Source organism: Perna viridis, chromosome 2, assembly GCF_037379345.1.
Source record: "Perna viridis isolate PV_CMFRI_1.1 ecotype Kerala chromosome 2, ASM3737934v1, whole genome shotgun sequence".
In the NCBI taxonomy this organism is placed as follows: Eukaryota; Metazoa; Mollusca; class Bivalvia; order Mytilida; family Mytilidae; genus Perna; species Perna viridis.
Window position 1 is genome coordinate 33,825,220 of NC_142446.1, and position 20,508 is coordinate 33,845,727.

General features: G+C 31.3%; 1 protein-coding gene across 2 annotated transcripts in view; it reads left to right on the top strand.

Annotated features, from left to right (window-relative positions):
* The window catches only part of LOC148624740 (uncharacterized), a 56,691-nt gene extending 37,428 nt beyond the window's left edge, over window positions 1-19,263 (top strand). Inside the window, exons 27-30 of one of the 2 annotated variants that reach the window (XM_088567601.1) lie at window positions 12,842-12,967; window positions 13,509-13,692; window positions 17,757-17,965; window positions 18,321-19,263. In XM_088567601.1, coding sequence (XP_088423727.1) covers window positions 12,842-12,967; window positions 13,509-13,692; window positions 17,757-17,965; window positions 18,321-18,485 — 684 coding nt within the window. In that variant the 3' untranslated portion in view covers window positions 18,486-19,263. Of the gene's footprint in view, window positions 1-9,072; window positions 9,452-12,841; window positions 12,968-13,508; window positions 13,693-17,756; window positions 17,966-18,320 lie in introns of those variants that run through there. The other variant, XR_015919750.1, reaches the window with a different exon arrangement.
* Window positions 19,264-20,508: the final 1,245 nt, after the last annotated feature.

Sequence of the window (20,508 nt, forward strand, 5' to 3'; positions counted from 1 at the left end):
GCTTTGTATACACTAGGGTGTAGCTATTCATTTATAGTCATTTTCATAAATATAGATTAGGAGTTTCTCTCCTAGCAACCATTTAAGATTAGGTTGCATCATCATTAATCAATTGTTCACTAATGTATGTGTACTGTGAAAACTTTGGAAACCCTCTCAACACACACACACACCAAAAACACTTTTCACTGGATCTGTCAATAAAATGGTATAAAAGATAATTTTAGTTTTCAAAAATGTTTGTCCAAAACCATTCTTGGATTTTGAATGTGTTTGGTTAAGAGATCATAGTTGGTTTTACTAAGGTTCAGATGCACTTAAATTAATATAATGTGACTTTAGTGTCTGGTTTAGACAGTTTTCAGATTATACAGGGTTCACTTTAGACAGGTTTTACTAACTGATTTGAAGGTACTTCAGAAAATGTCATGTTTAGAGATGTTTCCAGTTAGTACAAAGGTAAGGTTTGTTGTTTCAGACTGGAATTCCGCTGTAAATAAGAAATTAGGTAATGGCAGTTGAAGTTATTATGTCAGTACAGACAAAGTCGTGATGCCTATGTTTTGTTTTTTCATCTGTTTGCTTTTCTTTGAAACCACAGGTTAATGTCTCATTGAACAAGACACATTTCTCCTCTCCTCCTCTTTTTGTAAAACCTTATCTTATGACATAATGGTAATGTAGCAACTGCATGTAATGAGATGACTCAAAATATTTAAGTTTGAAAGGTTAGATTAAATTTATTGGAAAAAAGGAAGTTTACCCTCCATACTTGTGAAATATGGACAACAGTGACCTTAGATTACTAAGATACTTTTTATTAGAAGTGTCATTGGTGGAGTATTTGTTAGGATTTTATAACAGTCTGTTCTTCATGTCAAGTGTCATTACAGCTTAAGATCCTACTTTAATAGTGTAATCCATCACTTCATTTTGAGCACTTTGATACTTGGTCTAAATTTGGAGAAAGAAAAATATGTACAGCTATTTAGATCAAGTTCAAGAAATAAGTTGGAAACCTACTTGCCTCTAATGCTAGAGGTAATTGATTTGATCCTTGGCCTTCAAAAGATTGTTAAATTGGTAGTCATTGCTTCTCTGTTGCAATGAATCCTATAGAAACTATAGAGAACATAGTTTGGTGTAGTGTGAAGAAAAGTGACATTCCTTCCTGAGGATTGTCTCTGTAAATAAGGAAAAATACTGAGTAATATGTGGTCTTAGAAAAGTGCTTTTGAGTTGATTCTATGATAATGGTATTCAATTTGCAATGCAAATTTTTGGTCGTTTCCTCCGATTTCGTACTGCTGTGACATCTATGGCAACACCACCTGCACAAAGTCCGTAGTGGTCTAGGGCGCTGGACTTTGTGCAGGCGGTGTTGCCATAGATGTCACAGCAGTATGAGTTCAAGATGCATTTGCTTGAAATTTTCTAAAATTCCTTGAATATGTTGGAAAATGTATTCCCTTGGTGAGTTTAAGTAGATTTTTGCCTTTACAAATTCACGAGGAATAATAAAGAACTGTACTAATTGAAATTTAATCATGATATAGTAAATAAGTCTAAGGAACAAGGGTTCTGTCTTTTTCAAGCTTGTTGGGGGGTGGGGAGGGGGGGGGGCTTTTTTTTTTTTATAAGAATCTGGAACATGTCTACGTTCAATGTTACAGAATTGTGATGCAGGGTTATGAAAAAAATAGATTACTTGTTGAAAAGAACCCACACAAGTTCCTGTTTGGTTCTGTTATTACTTTTCAACTTAAAAAAGTTCGTGCAGAACAGGTTTAACTATAGATGTGACATTGACCGAAATTTTCATGTTGCTTTTTTGTTGTTATTAGAGTGATGTGTTTAGCCAAAGATCAATAGTGTTTACAAGAATGCTGTCATATTGAATTTGATTGAAAGTGACTCAAACATTTGAGTAATTCCATTATCAATGTGCATTTGACATGCAGATAGAAATGCCTATCAACAATGCACTTCAGCATTTGAGATATCTCGGAATGCAGTTAATCAACATGGACACTGTTCGAACAATTGATTGGGCAAAGAACCTAGTTTAAATCCTTTTTCACTAAGGACCTGAGAAAACAAGATCCTCTGTGCGATATTTTTGGTTTATCTGGGTTTGTATTGTTAATACCTGATCAGCTATATTAAATGCAATGAATCCTTGCCAGGATGAAGTTTTTATCTCATTTGTTTGTGCAGAGCTTTTTCTTCATTGTGCGTAATCTGGTTATGGCATTGATTATGCAGTTTTTGTATGGAATTTGATAAATTGCAGTGTCTTCAACTGTGTTAACATGTACTTGTAACATGATATCTCTATTACTTATGTTAGTGAGATTGTAGTCTTCTTCACTCTGATTGGGAAGATTTAGATGTCTTCATTTTAGTTTGGAATCAGTAGACCATGTTAGATTGTAGTGACTTGGCTTCATGCCAGCTTTTGCATGCTGCAATAAGCTTGCTTATTTAAAATCCTGCTATTTTAGTTTTGTGAGACTCACTAAAGAGATGAAATATTCTTGTGTTTATAGAAAATAGGACCCCACAAAACTTAAAAAAATAATTTGTAATTCTTGGGATATTGTTTATGTCTCAGGAAAATTAAAAAAGAATTCTTGAATTTTACATCACAGTGGAGCATTGGAGTAATTCAGTGTTCAATGAGTTTTACATTGTTTTGTAAAAGTCTATCTTATGGTTGTCAGAACAAAAGATTAGCAAACTTGTAACTACTTGTATTCCAGTTAATAGTACAAATGTATTTAAATCTAACTTTGACATTGTGACAAGAAGTCGATACAGTTAAATTGATTGTGAAATTTTTAATTTTGATTTGAATTGAATTGTTTTAATTTTTGTTTGTTTTGCCTCTCTGAGCTTGTCAGTTTTGGGATAAAGGAGATTACTTTAATAAACTTACAATCGGTGTTTTACACATCCAATAACAAGGGAATTTATTAAATGACAAAATTTGTGCTTTGTTTTGATATTCTGAAGTTTGTTATTATTTGTTTTCCTTTAAAGTGGATATTGAAATTCTTTGTAATGTTGGTAATGCTGAAATGTTAGTTAAATTGTCCAGGTTGTCACACTAATTTACTCATTGAATATTATATACTATAAGATTAATGACATTTTGGTACTTTCTATGTCCAAAATAATTAATGTCAGTATTATATCTGTTTTGAAACTGTTGTATGGTTTCATCCATCCGTTAGTCCATTTGTTTGTTTGTCCCCTCTTCTAATCCACAATTCCTTTCAGTCAACTGAATAGAATTTGATGAAACTTACATTATTCTTCATCCTATTATCACATAATGTCATTTTGCATCTCCTATTTTGTTTTTCCATCAGAATATTTATTTGGGTTTCCTATGTGTTTCTTGGGAGGGGAACAGGGGGCATCATTTAGTGACCTTTGCTTACAGTTTTTTTTCTAGTTTTTAAGCCAGATTTGTTTTTAAATTATATAAATATTTTAAAATATTAAGGACTAGCTAGGCGGTAAAAGTTAAAAGTTAAGTTTTTTTCAACTGTATCATATGTTTTAAGAATCCAATTGAATCTAAAAAATTATGAATTTTTTTTATAAGTAATAAAAATGAGGGCCATATTCAAAACTCTATAGACTTTCTTCATTATCTTTTCCCAGTTTGTCAATAAAACAAATACATCTTTATCAAATTTTAATCCACTTCTAAAAATGCTGAATGAAAACCATATTAAAGGGTGCTGAATCAATATTTGATGGGAAAGTCCAAAAGTCCAATCCATCAAAATTGAATAAGATATGATTTTCTTTCATATGAATACAAGTAATATGAACCATTTGCATAAGGCATTTAATTACACAACTAATTAAAAGTTTTTTGTTTTGAGTATTTTATTTGCCTCCCCTATGATGCCGTTTTATGAATTTAATGTAATTACTCTGTATTAATTGCAGTATTCCATATTTAATTTCATTTTGTACTGTTTGAAGAAGTTATATTAACATTGCAGGGACATTTGTGTTACCTCAAACCGAGTGGATAATGAATTACATGTAATATTATACTGTACTTAAATGAATAAATCATGTATTACTTTTCTCAAAGAAGAAGTAATTTTGTTCTGGGTGCACTTTTATTTTGAAGGTCAAGGTTGTGACTTATTTCTACCTAATAGAGAATCAGAGTTTAGTCTCGCTAAATTTTTTCCTTGTTTCATACAGTGAAACCTGTCTTAACTAAACCCTTTTGTGGCATTTATTTGGTTTACACATGTGTTCAGTTTACACAGGTTTAAAGCATATAAGGTATGTAAGTCTTACCATGTGTTTCAGTGATTTCATGAGAATGGGTCCCAATCTACCATTCAAATGTATGATATACGTCAATTACACAGCATTAAGTTCTTTATTTAAAAATACCGACTAAATATGACAAATACCCATTCCTTCATGATTCAAGTCTTAAGAAGAGCAATAAGTAGAAGATTTTGCATTGTAAACCAGCTTTCGTGATCCTGGAAGCTAACACTGAAATGCAAATCAGTCTCCAGATTTCAATACATTCTGTGATTTGCTTCATCATTTTCCATGTTGTTGATTGACAACACCTGGTATATACATATATGGGAATTTGAACTTGTCTCAATTAAAAGTAGAGGTATATTTTTATCATCAATTAGAGAGAACAAACTTAGTCAGTGGGAGACGTACTTTAATACATATTGATTGCTCTTATGTCACTCTATGAAGAATTTAGAAAATGTTTTAGACTTAAGATTTTCCAGGGAGCCAGTTTAAAAATCTGAATTTTATCAGAATAAGCCTCTTGAAATTTTTTGAAGGTTCCAGACTAGTTTGCATATAAAATTAAAGAACATTACATAGACTTACTGATTTCTCATAGATATTATTTATTAGTATTATGCTAATTTTAGACAGTGGAAAAGTCAACCAATTTATAAGAATGCTCTTAATTACCTTTTCTGTGCATATCATTAAACCATGCTTATCTCATTGGATATTACCAGTCAATAAAACCTGTATCTTGCTATTTATATAATCCCACAATTACCAGATAACTTTTATTGATCATCTTATTTTGAATTTAAAGTTTGCCACCACGTTGGTACAGATGTAATAAAATAAGAAAAAACTTGTCATATGCAATTTTAAGAATTTTAAAAAATGTTTAATTTTTATGTTTCATCGGCATGTAAAAACATTGACTGGTTGCAAATGTGCTATTGTCTATCCTTTAACATGCTAATGAAACATTCAATTCTTAATTAAATTATGTTTTCTTAATTCCATTTGATTTTTAATAACTTTTAATAATGACAGTACATGTATATTTTAAATACAACATGCTTTCATAGAGAATTAATGCACAGTGAACAAAAATTTAATTTAAACAAAAAAAAAGAAGTGTCAGTTTTTTAAAGTTCGGCACAGTTGTGCATAAGCAACCAAACTCATTGGAGCCTCTTGTTCTGTATTAAATAGAATGTAATCATGATGTCAAGTCTTATGTATGCACTGACCTTGTGTTAACTTATTATATAAAATTATTGAATTAAATAAACGGTATGTTTGTTCAATCAGCCTTTAAAGATCCTTTAATCCATGCTGATAATTCCGACACCTATAGTAAAGCTAGACTACCTTAAACCTATTCTAATCCTTAATGTGCAAATTTCTCTTATGCGTCTCAAATACTAGAGGAACAACAATGTGACGGAATCCTTCTTTTTAACTCGTCAAAATTTGAATTCAATAATTCATTTGATTTCTTTCATTTGTATCAATTTGAATATATTACCCACTGAAAGGTTGGAAATAAAAGAGTTCTGAATTCTAAATTGATTGTACGAATTCATTCAAAGGGAATTATGAAAGTTTTTGTATTGTATGTGGAAACGAAATAGGATATGTCTAAATATTAGCTCTCATCAACCTTTCATAATAGGATTTCTATGGGTTAACATGTAGATTGATCCATGATATATTATTGATGCTCTTTGTCGTTAAACACATGCAGGAGGTACTTTATTGAAATCATTTAGGAATTATTAGAGGTAAGGATATGATTTCTCTCTGATTTTGTTTTAGTTTAGTTTTGTTATTTTGTTGTTTTTTTTTTTTGGGGGGGGGGGAGACAAAATACAGTTTGTATTTATCACTATGTCTTAGTTAGTGAGTTTATCAAATGATACGTCATATTTTAGAAGTAAAGTAGCTTAATTTTTATTAGTAGTAAATACAAGATTAATTGTCTTATTTACACTCCTGTAATAATCAAATAATAAAAAAATAAACTACTAAATTCAAAAGCTCTAGTTTCATATTCTTCAAGCTTATTTTACTATTAAAACCACATGCTACAGAATGCTTACAATGTTATCTTCTCCCATTTTGAAAACGTCCTATTAAATGCAAACATGCACACATGCTAAATGTGTCTTCAATTTAAATTTAAGCAGTCGTTCAGTTGATCCGTGTAAAGAACTGGCGATCAGGCCTAATCCTGGCTTTTATTTCATGACAGACAACAATACCAGTTGAATTTTCTGTTGAAGATTATCAGTAGAGTTTGATCAGTGTAGGGTTACATTGGTATTTAAAAGGCTCTAAGACTACTGTCATCGCCCCCTATGGTATATTGTTATTTTAGAGATTAATCGTAACTTATGTCGTAAACTTATGTAGATGTGCGGTTGGAAATTTTTATTCTTGTAAAGGTACAGTGCTTGTTTTTATTTTGATAATATATTTTTTCTGTGGGGAAATATATAGCCTTTCCTGTAACCCTTCCCATTTAGGATATTCAATTATAAATGATTGATATTTTTCTTTCGCACTTATTTATTTGACCCTATTTTAAAACTTATATTTGGTGAGAATAAAGATATAAGTAAAATATAAAACAATATAACTGAAAAATTCAACTTAATGTCCTTGAAGTATAGATTACTTATATGATTGTGCCCTGTAATTTATTTTATATTGGACTGACAGAACGTGTAGAAGTCGCCTCCCGTTTCCTTCTCTTTCATACCAAGTTTAGTAACAGTTTGTGGTGTCATTTAAAGTATTGGCGTCCATTTGGTAATTTTTCATGGCTATTGTATTTTTCTAGCATGATTTTCGTCTTTATTCATGTCTTCTAGACTTCCTGCTTAAAAGAGACAAAAGATATTGATAAGAAATCATTGAAACTTTTATAAGGCAACATTTCTTACCAAATAGCCCTATAAAATATTCTGTTTGAACTTTTATCTCTGAGTATTAATAATTAAGGTATTTATTAATAATTTTGCCAAGTTTTAAGGGTTATATTGATTAACATATCTTCGTCATATTTGCAATACACCTTACTCTGTGGTTTATTGTTATCCGGTAAGTAGCTTAAAGATATAATTACATATTAAAGATCAATAAATGTCCAAAGTAAGTTGTTTTAAATGAATTTTTGCTATCATTCTGCACGGTTAGTTTAAATTTGATAGATTTTAAATCATTAACAGTTTATAATCCTGACAAATTTGTGAATAACAAAATCTGGCAGTTCACGAAGGTCAGACTACTTTTATTCCATCTCTCCCTCCTATCAGAGATGTTAAAATGAGGAACCTCTCTCCTGTCATTAGTTACAAAAATGGTTAGACCTACCAAAACTTCTCTGACTGCCTCATTTTTAATAGAACATACAGCAGTGACAGCATTTAAAGGACTGAAGAATTGCTTGAACTTTACCTTAATACAGAAATTCTGTTAATTTTGTACATTTTTGTCATTTTCTGGTCATACTCTGGCAAACTGGCAAAAAAATAGTTTTCACACCCAAAAAAATAACTTCATATTTAGCGAATATGTAAAATTATTCAGTTTGTTTATTTGGTGTGGACATAATTTTCTGGATGTAACAACAAAATTTACCATTCTCAGCAGTTTTTTTGATAAATGTCATGAAGTGACATTTTTACAATAAACTAAAGCCACATAAGACTCATTTTCTTTATATATATATATATTACTATGTTTTGAATGAGTTGTATGTTACTGGAACAGACCTGAACTTTTGGGACCATAATCATGGCCTAAAGTCCCTACATATTTAAAAAAAGTATTAGCTGACTGGGACAAATTATTGTCTGTCTGTCTGTTTACTACATGCATTACAAAGTTTTTTAAATACTTGTATATAAAATTATTAAGTTAGTTTAATTTAACCTTGGCTGGAGTTACTAAGATTCATTTGAAGTTTCGTTGGTATGAGACATAATACATTTGTATTTGAAGGGAAATATGGTATTTAGTTTTAGATGGAGTTTTAGCTGAACATTGTATTACATATTGGCAGTTTATAATGAGTTAATATTATTAGAAAATTATATTGTAAGTTTGAGATTTTTTATTGTCTCAATTGTAAAAGAGGGACAATGTTTAATTGAATTTAGCTGAAAGAACAAGTTGAACCTTAAGCAGAAAGTATTAATTACATGCAATGTTCAGAATTAAATGGATTTCCTTTCACAAATGTGGTAGGAAGTGAGGAAGCATGAAATGAAAGCATATCTATTCATTTTATGGTATAATATTGTCTAAATATTGAATGCTTTTTAAACATGACTGAAATCTTATCCATTTGGACCACATATTTTGTGATAGTATATATTGTAAGTTATATGATGTGTATATTATGTGAATTTGAATGGTTTATTTGATGAAATACTGATTTGATATTGAATACTTATTGTGCAGCAGGCTTCATTATAAATGTATATTAAGGAAGTGAAGTGGATAAAATAAAATAAATTTAGACTATAATTAAACACTTTAACAGGCTTGGATTGTATTATTAGGGGAGATAACTCATATTTTATTTAATTTTAATGTTTGACAGTTTTGATGTTCAATTTTTTATGGCTGGATTACGTAATTCATGTCTACTTTATTATTAAAGAAAATTGATATAAAATCTTATTTAACTATAAAATTAACTTACGGTATTTTATTTCCTATTTGAAATACATGTGAATGATTATTTACATTATTTTTCAGAAATTGGACATAACATGCTTGACAACAATTAATCAAACTGTCAATAACATAATTTAGAAGTCAGTACCCAACAATATGTTTATGACAGTTTATTTACTGACTCTATAATCACGGCATTTACCTTAGGATTAATTTGATAAAACAAACAATGAACATAACTTCTCTTAGTGTGCCTAAACAAGACTCGACAACAAACAATATGTGCCTGTCCAAACCAAAATCAGCGTTCTCTACGCAAAGTGCAAATATTCGGAAAGCAAATACTCAGTATAAAAACCAGCGAAGCTATAATAGACGTTGTCAAACAGCAGTTTCAAAACCTCATCGGAAAATGGCAGAAGCATGTACTTATCATGTGGTCAGACAAATGGAATTAGAGGTATATTTTACTGCCACTTGGTTCTTGTAGGCTTAGAGTATCTGTCACAAGTATGTTTTGTCACTGTTTTGCCTGTCATTGATTAGGTGCTATTAGAATGTTTGTAGCTACAAATACATGTCTTACCCTTTTTTGCACAATCTTTAAATAAGACACCTTTAATTCTATGCTGTTAGAATGTTTGTAGCTAAACATGCATGTCTAACCCTATTTTGCACAGTCTTTAAATTAGACACCTTTATTTAGAGCGAGCACCGTGAAGTGATGTGAGCTCTATGATTATTACATGTACTATCTTAGTTTCCCAATATACTAATGAAAAAAAGTCATGTCCTGGAAGTAACTAAAAGTGACTGTCGTTACGGAGAAAATTCATTGATTCCTTAAATCAAACATACAAAAATATATAGGTTAAGATTATGTTTCATAAAAATAAATTGTGTCTTTTTCTAATTTTTTTACTTATTCAAAGAAGTGAATATGATGTTTTTAAAAAGTTCGGGAAAAACATGGATATACATACGTGTATCTCTGCTGTTCGACTGTCAATGTTCGCAAGAACCTAACCCGCCTTGGAAAAAATGTAACTTTGATTGTATTATCCAAATTGAAGCATAGCTTTTCTAAGATAGGAAAGGCAGTCATTTTCTTGTTTGGAATTTGCAGCTGTCAGTTGCATCTGAATTTTGTTTGAGTCACATGTTATATGTAAATTATTCCCACCATCTGTAGAGAACTGTAATATTTTCAGTATTTGTAAGAATTGATCTGACCAACTAAAACTGAAAAGGATGTTGCTAGAGATGCCTTTAATAAAAATTGTTGTAAAAGTATGGTGATGTGCTACATAGTTATTGACCATTTAGAAAGTGAGGTGAAAATTGGGATGGGGTTGTAATGTTGGAAGAAACAGTTACTCATTCCACCACCCCACCCCCAACCCCCCACCCCCCAAATTTTATTGGTGAAAAAACATGGCTGCTGTTGCTAAAAATAGACCATAGGGGTTGAAATACAATTATTTTTCAAATAACTCAAAAACCCTTGAATTTAGTAAAATTCTGTTGAGAGTAATATTGTTCACCAGCAGAAGACAGACCTTTGCTGAAATTTTCAGAATGATTTGTTGCCTGTTGTAGGATTTATGGCCCCTGAAAAAGATTTTTTTGTTTTAATGTGTACAACTTTCTGAAACCAATTGCAACAAAATTTAATAATTTTTTTAAGGTGTCCTCTACAAATTGATTATTTAAAATTTTCAGTCAAAAATCAAGGCCATCGTTACTAAAAATAGAATATAGGGTCAAAATGCTTTTCTTGCTGTTTTTTCCTCAACTATAGAAGAATAATGAAATGAAAGCTACCCATATGATAAACATGATATTCTGAGTTGACGGGCATTATTGAAATTATTTTTTAGACGGCCTTTTTCAAAATGGCTGCCATTTTACGACCATTTTCACCAGTTGTTCAGATTCCATCTTTAGGAAATCACATATTTTTAGTTGAATGGTGATGACGAAAGATCATTCTGGGCGGCCATTTTCTGGCTAATTTTATACTTGCTTTGACTTCAACAATAATTGGTTTATATATTTGCCCTGTAAGTGATTCAGGCTCTTCGAGGGCCTCTTCTTGTAGGTGACATAGGACATAAATAGCATTCGTGATTCAAGTTATCCAAATGATAAAGTTGATTCTTGCAAGTAAATCTAAAGTGTGTTAGTGGTTTTGTATTTAAGTTTAAGTTTGAGTTCAAATATTCAATTAAGGATTGATAGCATTGGATCACATGCTCATGTTGGTATTCGTGTCGTGTTATATATTTAATGTTCCAGTGAACGGTATATGTTTAATAGAACATGGTGCTTATCTACTAACTTGAAATTGTGTGTTTAGTTTTGCTGTCTGTTTGTCTGCCGCATACCACATATTGTGTAAAACCCTCCATTTTATTGACATGGCATGAAAGATTTCTCCACCCATTTGGTGGTCCTGTTGTTCAGAAAAATTCAAGATTTTTTTGTTTTAATGTGTACAACTTTCTGAAACCAATTGCAACAAAATTTAATGAAAGTTGCATAATTTTTTAGGGTGTCCTCCACAAACTGATTTGAAGATAGTTTAACTTCATTTTATGTTCTTTTTCATCTAATGTATACTGGGCTTATGCCTCTTCAGACCTAGTGGAATAAAAGGGCACAGGGGGACTCCTGCCCAAATTTTTTTCAGAGGTTCTAAAAACACTTTGAAGGTATTTCCAACATTTTACAGTGACTTAGGTACTCTTTTGAACTTACAGCATTCATCAATATATGCTCTTTTTCAGCAGTTTTTTGTCAAACATGGTAACAAAGCATTACACCTTTACTTACTTAGTTAATAGGGTATAGTATATGGTTTGCCCTGTAAGTGATTCAGGCATGACATGGCATGAAGGATTTCTCCACCCATTTGGTGGTCCTGTTGTTCAGAAAAATTCAAGGTGATGAAATGAGAACAGATCAAACTTGTGCAATTGATTATTACAATTTACTATTATATAAATATACAGCAATAATGAATTAAAACACACCCCAAATTATTGTACTCCTCTTATACCAGTTATAACTTTGGTATTTTTTTTTGTTTACAGATGTTTTGAACACCAAATTTGTGGAGAAATTAATAATATATGAATCTACCTATCTTTCCGTCTGTTTGTCATCGTCATATTGTTTACTGTAAGAACAACAACCCTTGAATAAGAATAAAAATATGAAGACTTCATTTGGATTTAGGATGTTTATGACATTAAACACAAGCTCTAATTAGCATTTAACTGAATATAAAACAGACATGTATGATAACATTTAGAACAAGATACATAGGACAATGCATGCAAACACAAAGACATTTCAGGATATTTAGTAAAGTTTAGCAAACGAAGCAAATGATTTGTATTTAATGACAATGGGCATCCAGGTGGCAATGCCTTGCTGGATTTTCGTCGTCATCCAAACACAGCATCGATACAAGTTAATAAAACATTCAAAGTTATCAATTAAAAGGTATAAATCAGTGCCGAATCAATATACAGTACCTACTCAACTCCTTCTTTACTGATAATTTTGATGAAACTTTATATAGTACGTATAAATGCATGAAAAAAGTAAGTGTAAATATTGTGTATTGTGTACAAATGGTAACTGAAATAGTTCATGGGTTTTACATGTAAGGTGGACTGTCCATTTGTGAACTTGTTCACTATATTTTGGTTATTATCAGTGAAAATTTTGCTGAATAGATAAAACTTATTGTTCAGAACAAATTCAAAATTATTTTTAGGGAACAATTTTTCTCAGAAAATTCTTTCGCTAGGTACTAAAATTAATTTTTTGCCTTTTCCAGGGTCACAAATCAGCTCTGAACAATGCTGTGTTAGTATTAGGTATTCACAGATCCAAGTCAGAGGTGGATGTACATAGTGTTCAATCTGATGTCTCTCAAACTTCTAGTCAATATTTACCTAGGGAGGTAAGCCTATATTGCTTTTGGTCAGTCTGAGGTTTATATAGTGATCATTATAAAGTTTCTCATTCTTCTAGTCTATATTGACTCTAGGAGGTAAGTTTATTTTTTGAAGAATGCAGTCACCAATTGGTATTCTGATGCTACAAGTTAGCTTGTATTGATAGAGGTCAGCCTGAGGTTTATGTACTAACTGTTTCATCTCATGTAACAGTTGTTGCCGCTATAGACCTACAGGGGTAAGTCTGTACAGGTAAAGGGGCCGTCTGAGGTTTATTTATTGATCAGTTTTATACACCCCATATTCTTCTGATGAATGTTTACTTTGCAAGATAAGTAGGTATTAGTAGAGAGTCAGCCTGAGGGTTATGTTCAAAGCTTTTACTCTGATGTCTCTTATTCTCTAGTCAATATTAACCTACATGTAGATTGGTAGAGGGTCAGTGGAAGGGATTTTTTTAGTTTTTGTTATGGCATATTTTTTCTCAAAGAGAAATTTCTAAGTGTAACATAATTTGATATGTGATAAACAAAAATCTATTTTCAGCATTCCCAAATATTACTGAGTCCTCAGGAAATTTTACGGGAAAGGCGTACAGCAGGGTTAAATAGAGAGGAGACAAAAATCCCAACAACAAAGATTCCAAAGAAAGGTCTGATCAAGCTAACCTCTCTTGACCATGAAATGCAGGATCCTACATATTATGATAAACACAAAGAGGAGTCAGAAGGTATGGTGATTTGGAATTATATCATAATGGAACTTTATATACAGATACATATTGCTTCTTACGTTGTGATGAATGTGAATTGTCAGAGTTCTGCATGTAGTCAGATGACAGTATTGTCCACAGATGTTTTTGTTAGTGCATAAAACACTATTTAGATTTGAGATATCTAATAATGTAAGAATGACTTCAAACTATTGAAGTTCAAATTGGTTTAATCCTGGTTTGCCCACTTTTAATTACCCCAATTATAAATCAAACAAAAAAGACTAAGGGTTCACTGACCATGAATTTGTATAGTCCATTTCAAAATAGGTGTCATACATGTATGTTTCTATGTGTGTCATACATGTATGTTTCTATGTATATTTGAAGCAATAGTTGCTTGCTTTTTTTAATGTGAAAAAATGTAGAAAAAAAGGAAAGAAGTTCATATCTTAATATGATATTTATTTTTTTTTTAAATTTACAAAATACTGCCAGTCTATACTAAAGAAAATGTTTTTGTTTCTTCTTTTCACTTGTCTTCCAAATGTTCTGGTAGATGTGGCCACTTTATAAGTACAAATAATAAGTAAGAAACTAAATGGCTTATATGACAATTGAAAAAAAATTTAAATTAAGGAAATATCTCTTTTTTATTTGAAAATTAAACTTTCAACTTTCCAGACATAAATATGCAAACATAATATAAAAATATTTAATTTCAGTATTAAATGATATAAAAGGTATGATGAAGTACAAATTTTTAAAATTTACAATTAATATTTTCACTAAAACTCCAATATGTAAACCGTGACGTTATTTCCCGCAACGTTTTTTTTTTGTTTGTATGTCACTTTTTTGTGTGACTTTGTTCCTTAACTCGTGTATAACTGTTGCTGATATATGAAAATGGATTACCTGCTCTGAACTTCAAACTAAATTACTTGAATTCTAAAATAATGATGCATGCGTCCTGTGATTGCCGTTTCACAACTATCCAAGAAGACATTTTATTTGACTTTATTGTAGAAATCTGTATGTTTAACTAAGTTATTTTGACTCAAAGTTGTTATATTTGATTCTTCGTGGGAGGACTTTTATAGGTGTTGATGATTTTGATTAAACTTATACACATGTCATACACGCTACAGCCGAATAATATTGAATGCTGAGAAACATTTAGGTTACATCGACTGCTTGCATTAAATGTTGTCAGCAAGACATGGTAACATACATTTCATTTTTTCTCTTGATGCATAGTACTGTATTGTAACATATTGCATATATAATGCATGTTTTTTATTATCATATTTTCCTATTATATATTTATTCATATTTTTAGCTCACCTGGCCGAAGGCCATGTGTGCTATTGCCATCACTTTGCATTCATCATCGTTGCTAACAATTTTTCAAAATTCTCCTCTGAAACTATTTGACTAATTGGAACCAAACTTGGTATGAATGTTCCTTGGGGTATCCTGCATAGAACTGATGTGGGGATTTTTGATCCGTCGAAAAGCATAGCCGCCGTTTATTATAAAAATAGAACATAGGGGTCAGACAGTAGTTTTTTTGCATATATCTTCAAAACCATTAGGTTTAGCCAAATTGTGACGGGTAAAAATGTTCAACACGAAGAGATCATTCTGTGGTTAAATTTTCATTTTAATCTGTTCAGGTCTCACTAACCACTTCTAACGTTTCCATTACTTTACATGTTAAAAAAGTAATTTTCAAAGTCTCACTGTGAATTCCCAGGACAAATGACATCTTAAAGCTGCATACCATTGCGAAGCTTGGAAAATAAGGCTGCCAAAATCATTATGCTAATGGTACGATGATAGTAGAAATTCTTCACAAAATTTACTTGAATAAATAATACTGAAAATCCACATTTTTACCTGTTCTGCTAACTGACAGCATGGAGGCAAATTACTCACACATGTAAACAATATTCATACACTTTTGTAGTTAATTACATATATGATTTTAAAGTACACATTCTCAGCTTTATTTTGACTACTTTTAATCATAATACACACAAATAATGCACTTACAATGCATATGTCTAGGTTCAGTGTGTTTTTGGTACTACATAGGGGGGTGGCCATTTGACCCGGAAGTGGTTAGTGAGACCTCAGCCATGTTGGAGTTATTGCCCTTTTTCAAATGTTTTTTTTGCAATTTTTATTGTTATTTCTTTCAAAAATCTTCTCCTCTGACACTGCTGGACAATTTGGAACCAAACTTTGCATGAATGTTCCTTGGGGTATCATGCATAGAACTGACATGTCGAAAAACATGGCCGCTGTTACTAAAAATAGAACATAGGGGTCAGACAGTAGTTTTTTGCATATATCTCCACAATCTTTAGGTTTATCCAAATTCTTCCAATAGCTGAAACGATCCTTATTCTTAGGACTACAAAAGTCTTCAGGCATAAAAGTTGTCAGATGCCTTTTTGTAAGAGTTATTGCCCTTGACAGGGGAAAATGACAGTTTTTTTTTAGTTTTCAGCCAATGTCTTGAAAACGATGATAGATTTAGACTTTCATTTGCTGAAATGATCCTTACAATAAGTCCAAAATTGTTGGACAACTTCTTGTTTAATTTATTGCTATTGAAAGGCAAATTCAACCAGGTGAGTGATTCAGGCTCCTGGGGACCTCTTGTTTTTTTTTCTGCCATTATTGTTTAAAGCTCTTATTTATATATAAGGCATTTTGTGTACTATTTGTACATGTATTTGTAACCTCTATCTAAGGAGATGCATATTCCTATTAATTTAGTTGAACATAATATTCTTTATCAGATTTTACAGGTAAAATACAGGTAAAAATTATACCTACATTTCAGAAAAGAACTTTAAATGTTAAAACAACACAACCAACTATGTTTATTAAACCATCAGTTAAAAGTGGGCAAACCAGGATGACACCGTTCAAATTCTCCTAACCTTTTAGTTGTAAGGTCTTAAAGCAAACCGATTTGTTTTAATGACATTAAAATGGCATTCAAACCAATTAATCTGCCAAGAACAAAAACTCACTAATTAGATTATCAATATTTATACATTTTGTTGCAAAATGGTTTAATTGCAGGAAATCCTGAGATATTTACTTTTAAAATGCAAAATGTTTATTTTAATTTATCTTCAATAGTCCTTTGTCAGGCCTAAATGTCTTGTGTTTTTTCTTTGTTTTTTTTTCATAAGAGATAAAATGGGATATTGTTCTTCTAGATTTTTCTCATCAAATTGTGCATATTGACATGCTCTTTAAATATTTTTTGAAAATAAATAGAAATTGTTGTAATAATGATTTATCTAGGAGTCTTACCTCTGATTAAGAATGTCTTGGAGTAATTTCTGGCTTTGCATTTGGTTAAGGTCCATCACACAGTGTTCCTCCATGAGGCCATAGAGAGTTAACTGATTGCTTACAGAGTTTAGTAGTGCTCAGTAAAAAGTTATATTTCCTATAGTGTACATATTATAATGTGCTGTTGCATGAACAGACAGACAAACAGCAAAATTATGCATTTATCAGAAGAAACTGTAAATACTTATTCGTGAAAAGATGTAATGAAAATATCATATATAATTCATTGATTTGCTTGAAGTACTTTGTAATTATACTGATATGTAGTTTCCTTCAAAATATATTATTCTAATTTAAGTTCCTGTTCATGAGAGCATTATTGATGTTGAATAGATTATACGAAGATAATTTACTGAAAAAGGAAGGAATGAAAAAAAGATGAATGGAAATGTTGTGGAATCATTTTATTTGATTATAGTCAGCTGACTACCTGGTTTTATTAAGTCAGTTGTAATCAATCTGTGTTAATGTAAATTATGAATTTATTTGTATCTTTTAATTATTGGGTTGAATGAAGATGCCTGGGTTGCTATGGGAATAATAAAAAAAAATGTAATGAAAGTTTTTACAGCAATTTGGATAAATTTTATTTGTAGATACAAAATGTCATTTAAAAGTGACAAAAGTGCAGTTAATTTTCTGAATTGAGTTTTTTTCCTTAACAAAATCTGGAAAAAAATATAAAGTCATTCATATTTCAGATGAAGGATGGATGAGGAGAAAGCCATTAGGACATATTTCTGATCCACATAAAACATTCACAAAGAAAACAATGTTGAGCCATATAAAAGAAGGAACCCGAATGTTGGCTGAGGAAGAAAAGATACATCAAGAACAGGAGGAGATAGAGAAACAACTTGGAGAGTATACATTCGGGGATCTACACAAAAATCTAGAAGATATTACACATGTAAGTGAATTGGAAACATGAAGTGTGGTTGTTTTTATTCCCCTACTTGATGAGTCAGGGGTATAAACTGTTCGTCTGTTTGTTCATCCATCTCACTTTTTGGGTTTCTGGACTGTGTGAGCCAATTTTTCGTCAAACAAAATGTCGTATATTATGATATATAGGTCAAGTTCTGAGATTATATATTGCATTTACATGTACTTTTCACTCATAAAATTTGGGATGAAGTGTTGTAACTTTGCTTGGTGGTTACCTAGTCCATTTTATACCCCAACATACATAATGAGACTATCATCGATAAAGTTGTTTTTAGAAATGCTTTTTTAAAATGCTATAGTTTTCTTCTTCATTCCAGAGTATTGCCAAGAAAAATTCAGAAGAAATGATAAAGTCGGTAACCAGGAAACAGAAGCCAACAGTGAATAAACCAATGATATATGGCTCTCAAAATAAAACAAGACAACAGCCAGTCGAACGTAGCGTCACATTGCCAAGTATAAAAGACTTCTCCTTTGGCTGATTTAAGCACTTGAGTTTATTTCATTGACGATAAAGTGCAATTCCTGTGATTCTCAAAATTAGAACTTGGTTATGGCTTAAGATCCAAATTTGAAGATGTTCAATTTTTTAAATTATGCACTTTAAATTGCCAAAAAAGAAATGTAATCTGCAACTTGAAAACTAGGTTGGTATGGGTACTATTAAGTAGTCATAACAAAAGTAGATACATGGTACTTATAGGATATTTATATTTTGCTTGCTCCTATTATTTGTTTGTTTATGTAATTATCTGATGGCCATATTTGTTTTTCTCATTGAAAATAATCACAGGGCACACCATTATCAAGATACAGTGAATCGTTACTGAAAAAAAACTGTCTCAGTCAAATATTTATGCAAATTAAACTTTAATAGTCAAATCCAGTTTATTGGAAGGAATTGGTTTTTTTTTCAACTTCCTTTGATTTTCCAAACAGGAAATTTTCATTGAACTTCAATCTCGTTGTAAGGACAGATTTTCACAGGTTACACTCATTTCTGTTAATCACAAAAAATTAGTTCATTTCCAAGGTTATGGTACAAGGTCAAACTTTGGTTCTTTATAGTATGGTTTTGCTGTTTAAAGTGTAAGCACTATAAAAATCTTAGGCTGGTATAACTGATGATGGAAACCATGTTTTCTTATACATTATAGTTTAGGTTACTATGTGCTAGATCTGTTGTTATGAACAACGTATGGTGCATTTAACTTATTGTTATCATTGTTCATGTTTATGGAAATAAATGCATGTTTGATAGACTTGTTTTATTAGTAGCCCTTTCCTAGGCATGGATTATCTTTCCTTTGTACAGTTTCTCCCCCCCCCAGTATATTGTAACTTGTAATTCTTTCTGTTGAAAACATTGACATAAATCTTTATTCAATACTTAAGTGAAATTTGTTTTAATTCATATGTAAAATAGACAGATTTTCAAATTTATGATAGGGTGTTATCAAGGTATTTTAAGTAATGTCAGCCTCATATCTTGACCTACACTTAGAAATCGATGGTAAAGAAAAACTATTGACCAAACTTTGCAATAAACATGATGACTTTTCATTCAGAATTGTCAACTTTCCTTTCATTTGTGGCAACATCCCTTCAGCACCTGCATATGGAGTGTTCATATCACAACTCATACGATATGCCAGAGCTCGCCGAAACTATGCAGACTTTTTTATCACGCTAGAATTCTAACAAATAGGCTTCTAGAACAGGCTTATGTTGCTACAAGTTTACAACAGAAGTTTTATGGTCGTCATGGATTGTTATGGTGTATCCATCTGTGGCATGAAAACTGATTTATTCAACGTGTCATAGTTTTCCTTTCCTCTTTTGTCTACCCCTGAATTGACTTTTTATGAGCAACTCAGCGGGTGTTTCTAGAAAAGCAGAGGACACTTACCCTAGCAGTGCACCTGGTCCATGCTCCCAGTTTTTAGTGGAGTCTGAGCTGCTCATTTGCTTTTGTTACTTTGTATGTATAATTTTAGTTACTTTATGTTCTTTGTTGTGTATGTTTGTTTTCCATGTCTGGTCTTTGTCCCTGGATTACATTCTTTTGATTACCTCTATAACCTTGGTTCCCTTGATTATTCTTTAAGATAAACATGAAAAGCTATTTTCTAAAACGAAAGGTAATTCTGCAAATGAGAAGTAATTTTTTGTTCCATGCATAAAACTTTAGTAAAAGTAAAAGAGAAATCAAAGTAACCAAGATTCGAGCCATAATCAAAAGAATACAGACTAGACAGTGAAAATAGACATACACAACATAGAACATAAAATAACCAAAGTAACCGGCACAAAGAAGCAAAACAAATGAGCAACCTCGACTCGACTAACAAAAAAAAAACAGTTAAAAGTAGACATAGTGATGCCCCTACATTCCACATGGGCACAACTGCTTAGCCATAACACTATAAATAGGGCTACCTTAGACATATCTCTGAAAGAAAACTATAAAACAGTGTATATATCTAGAGTGATAAGGTTCCTTCA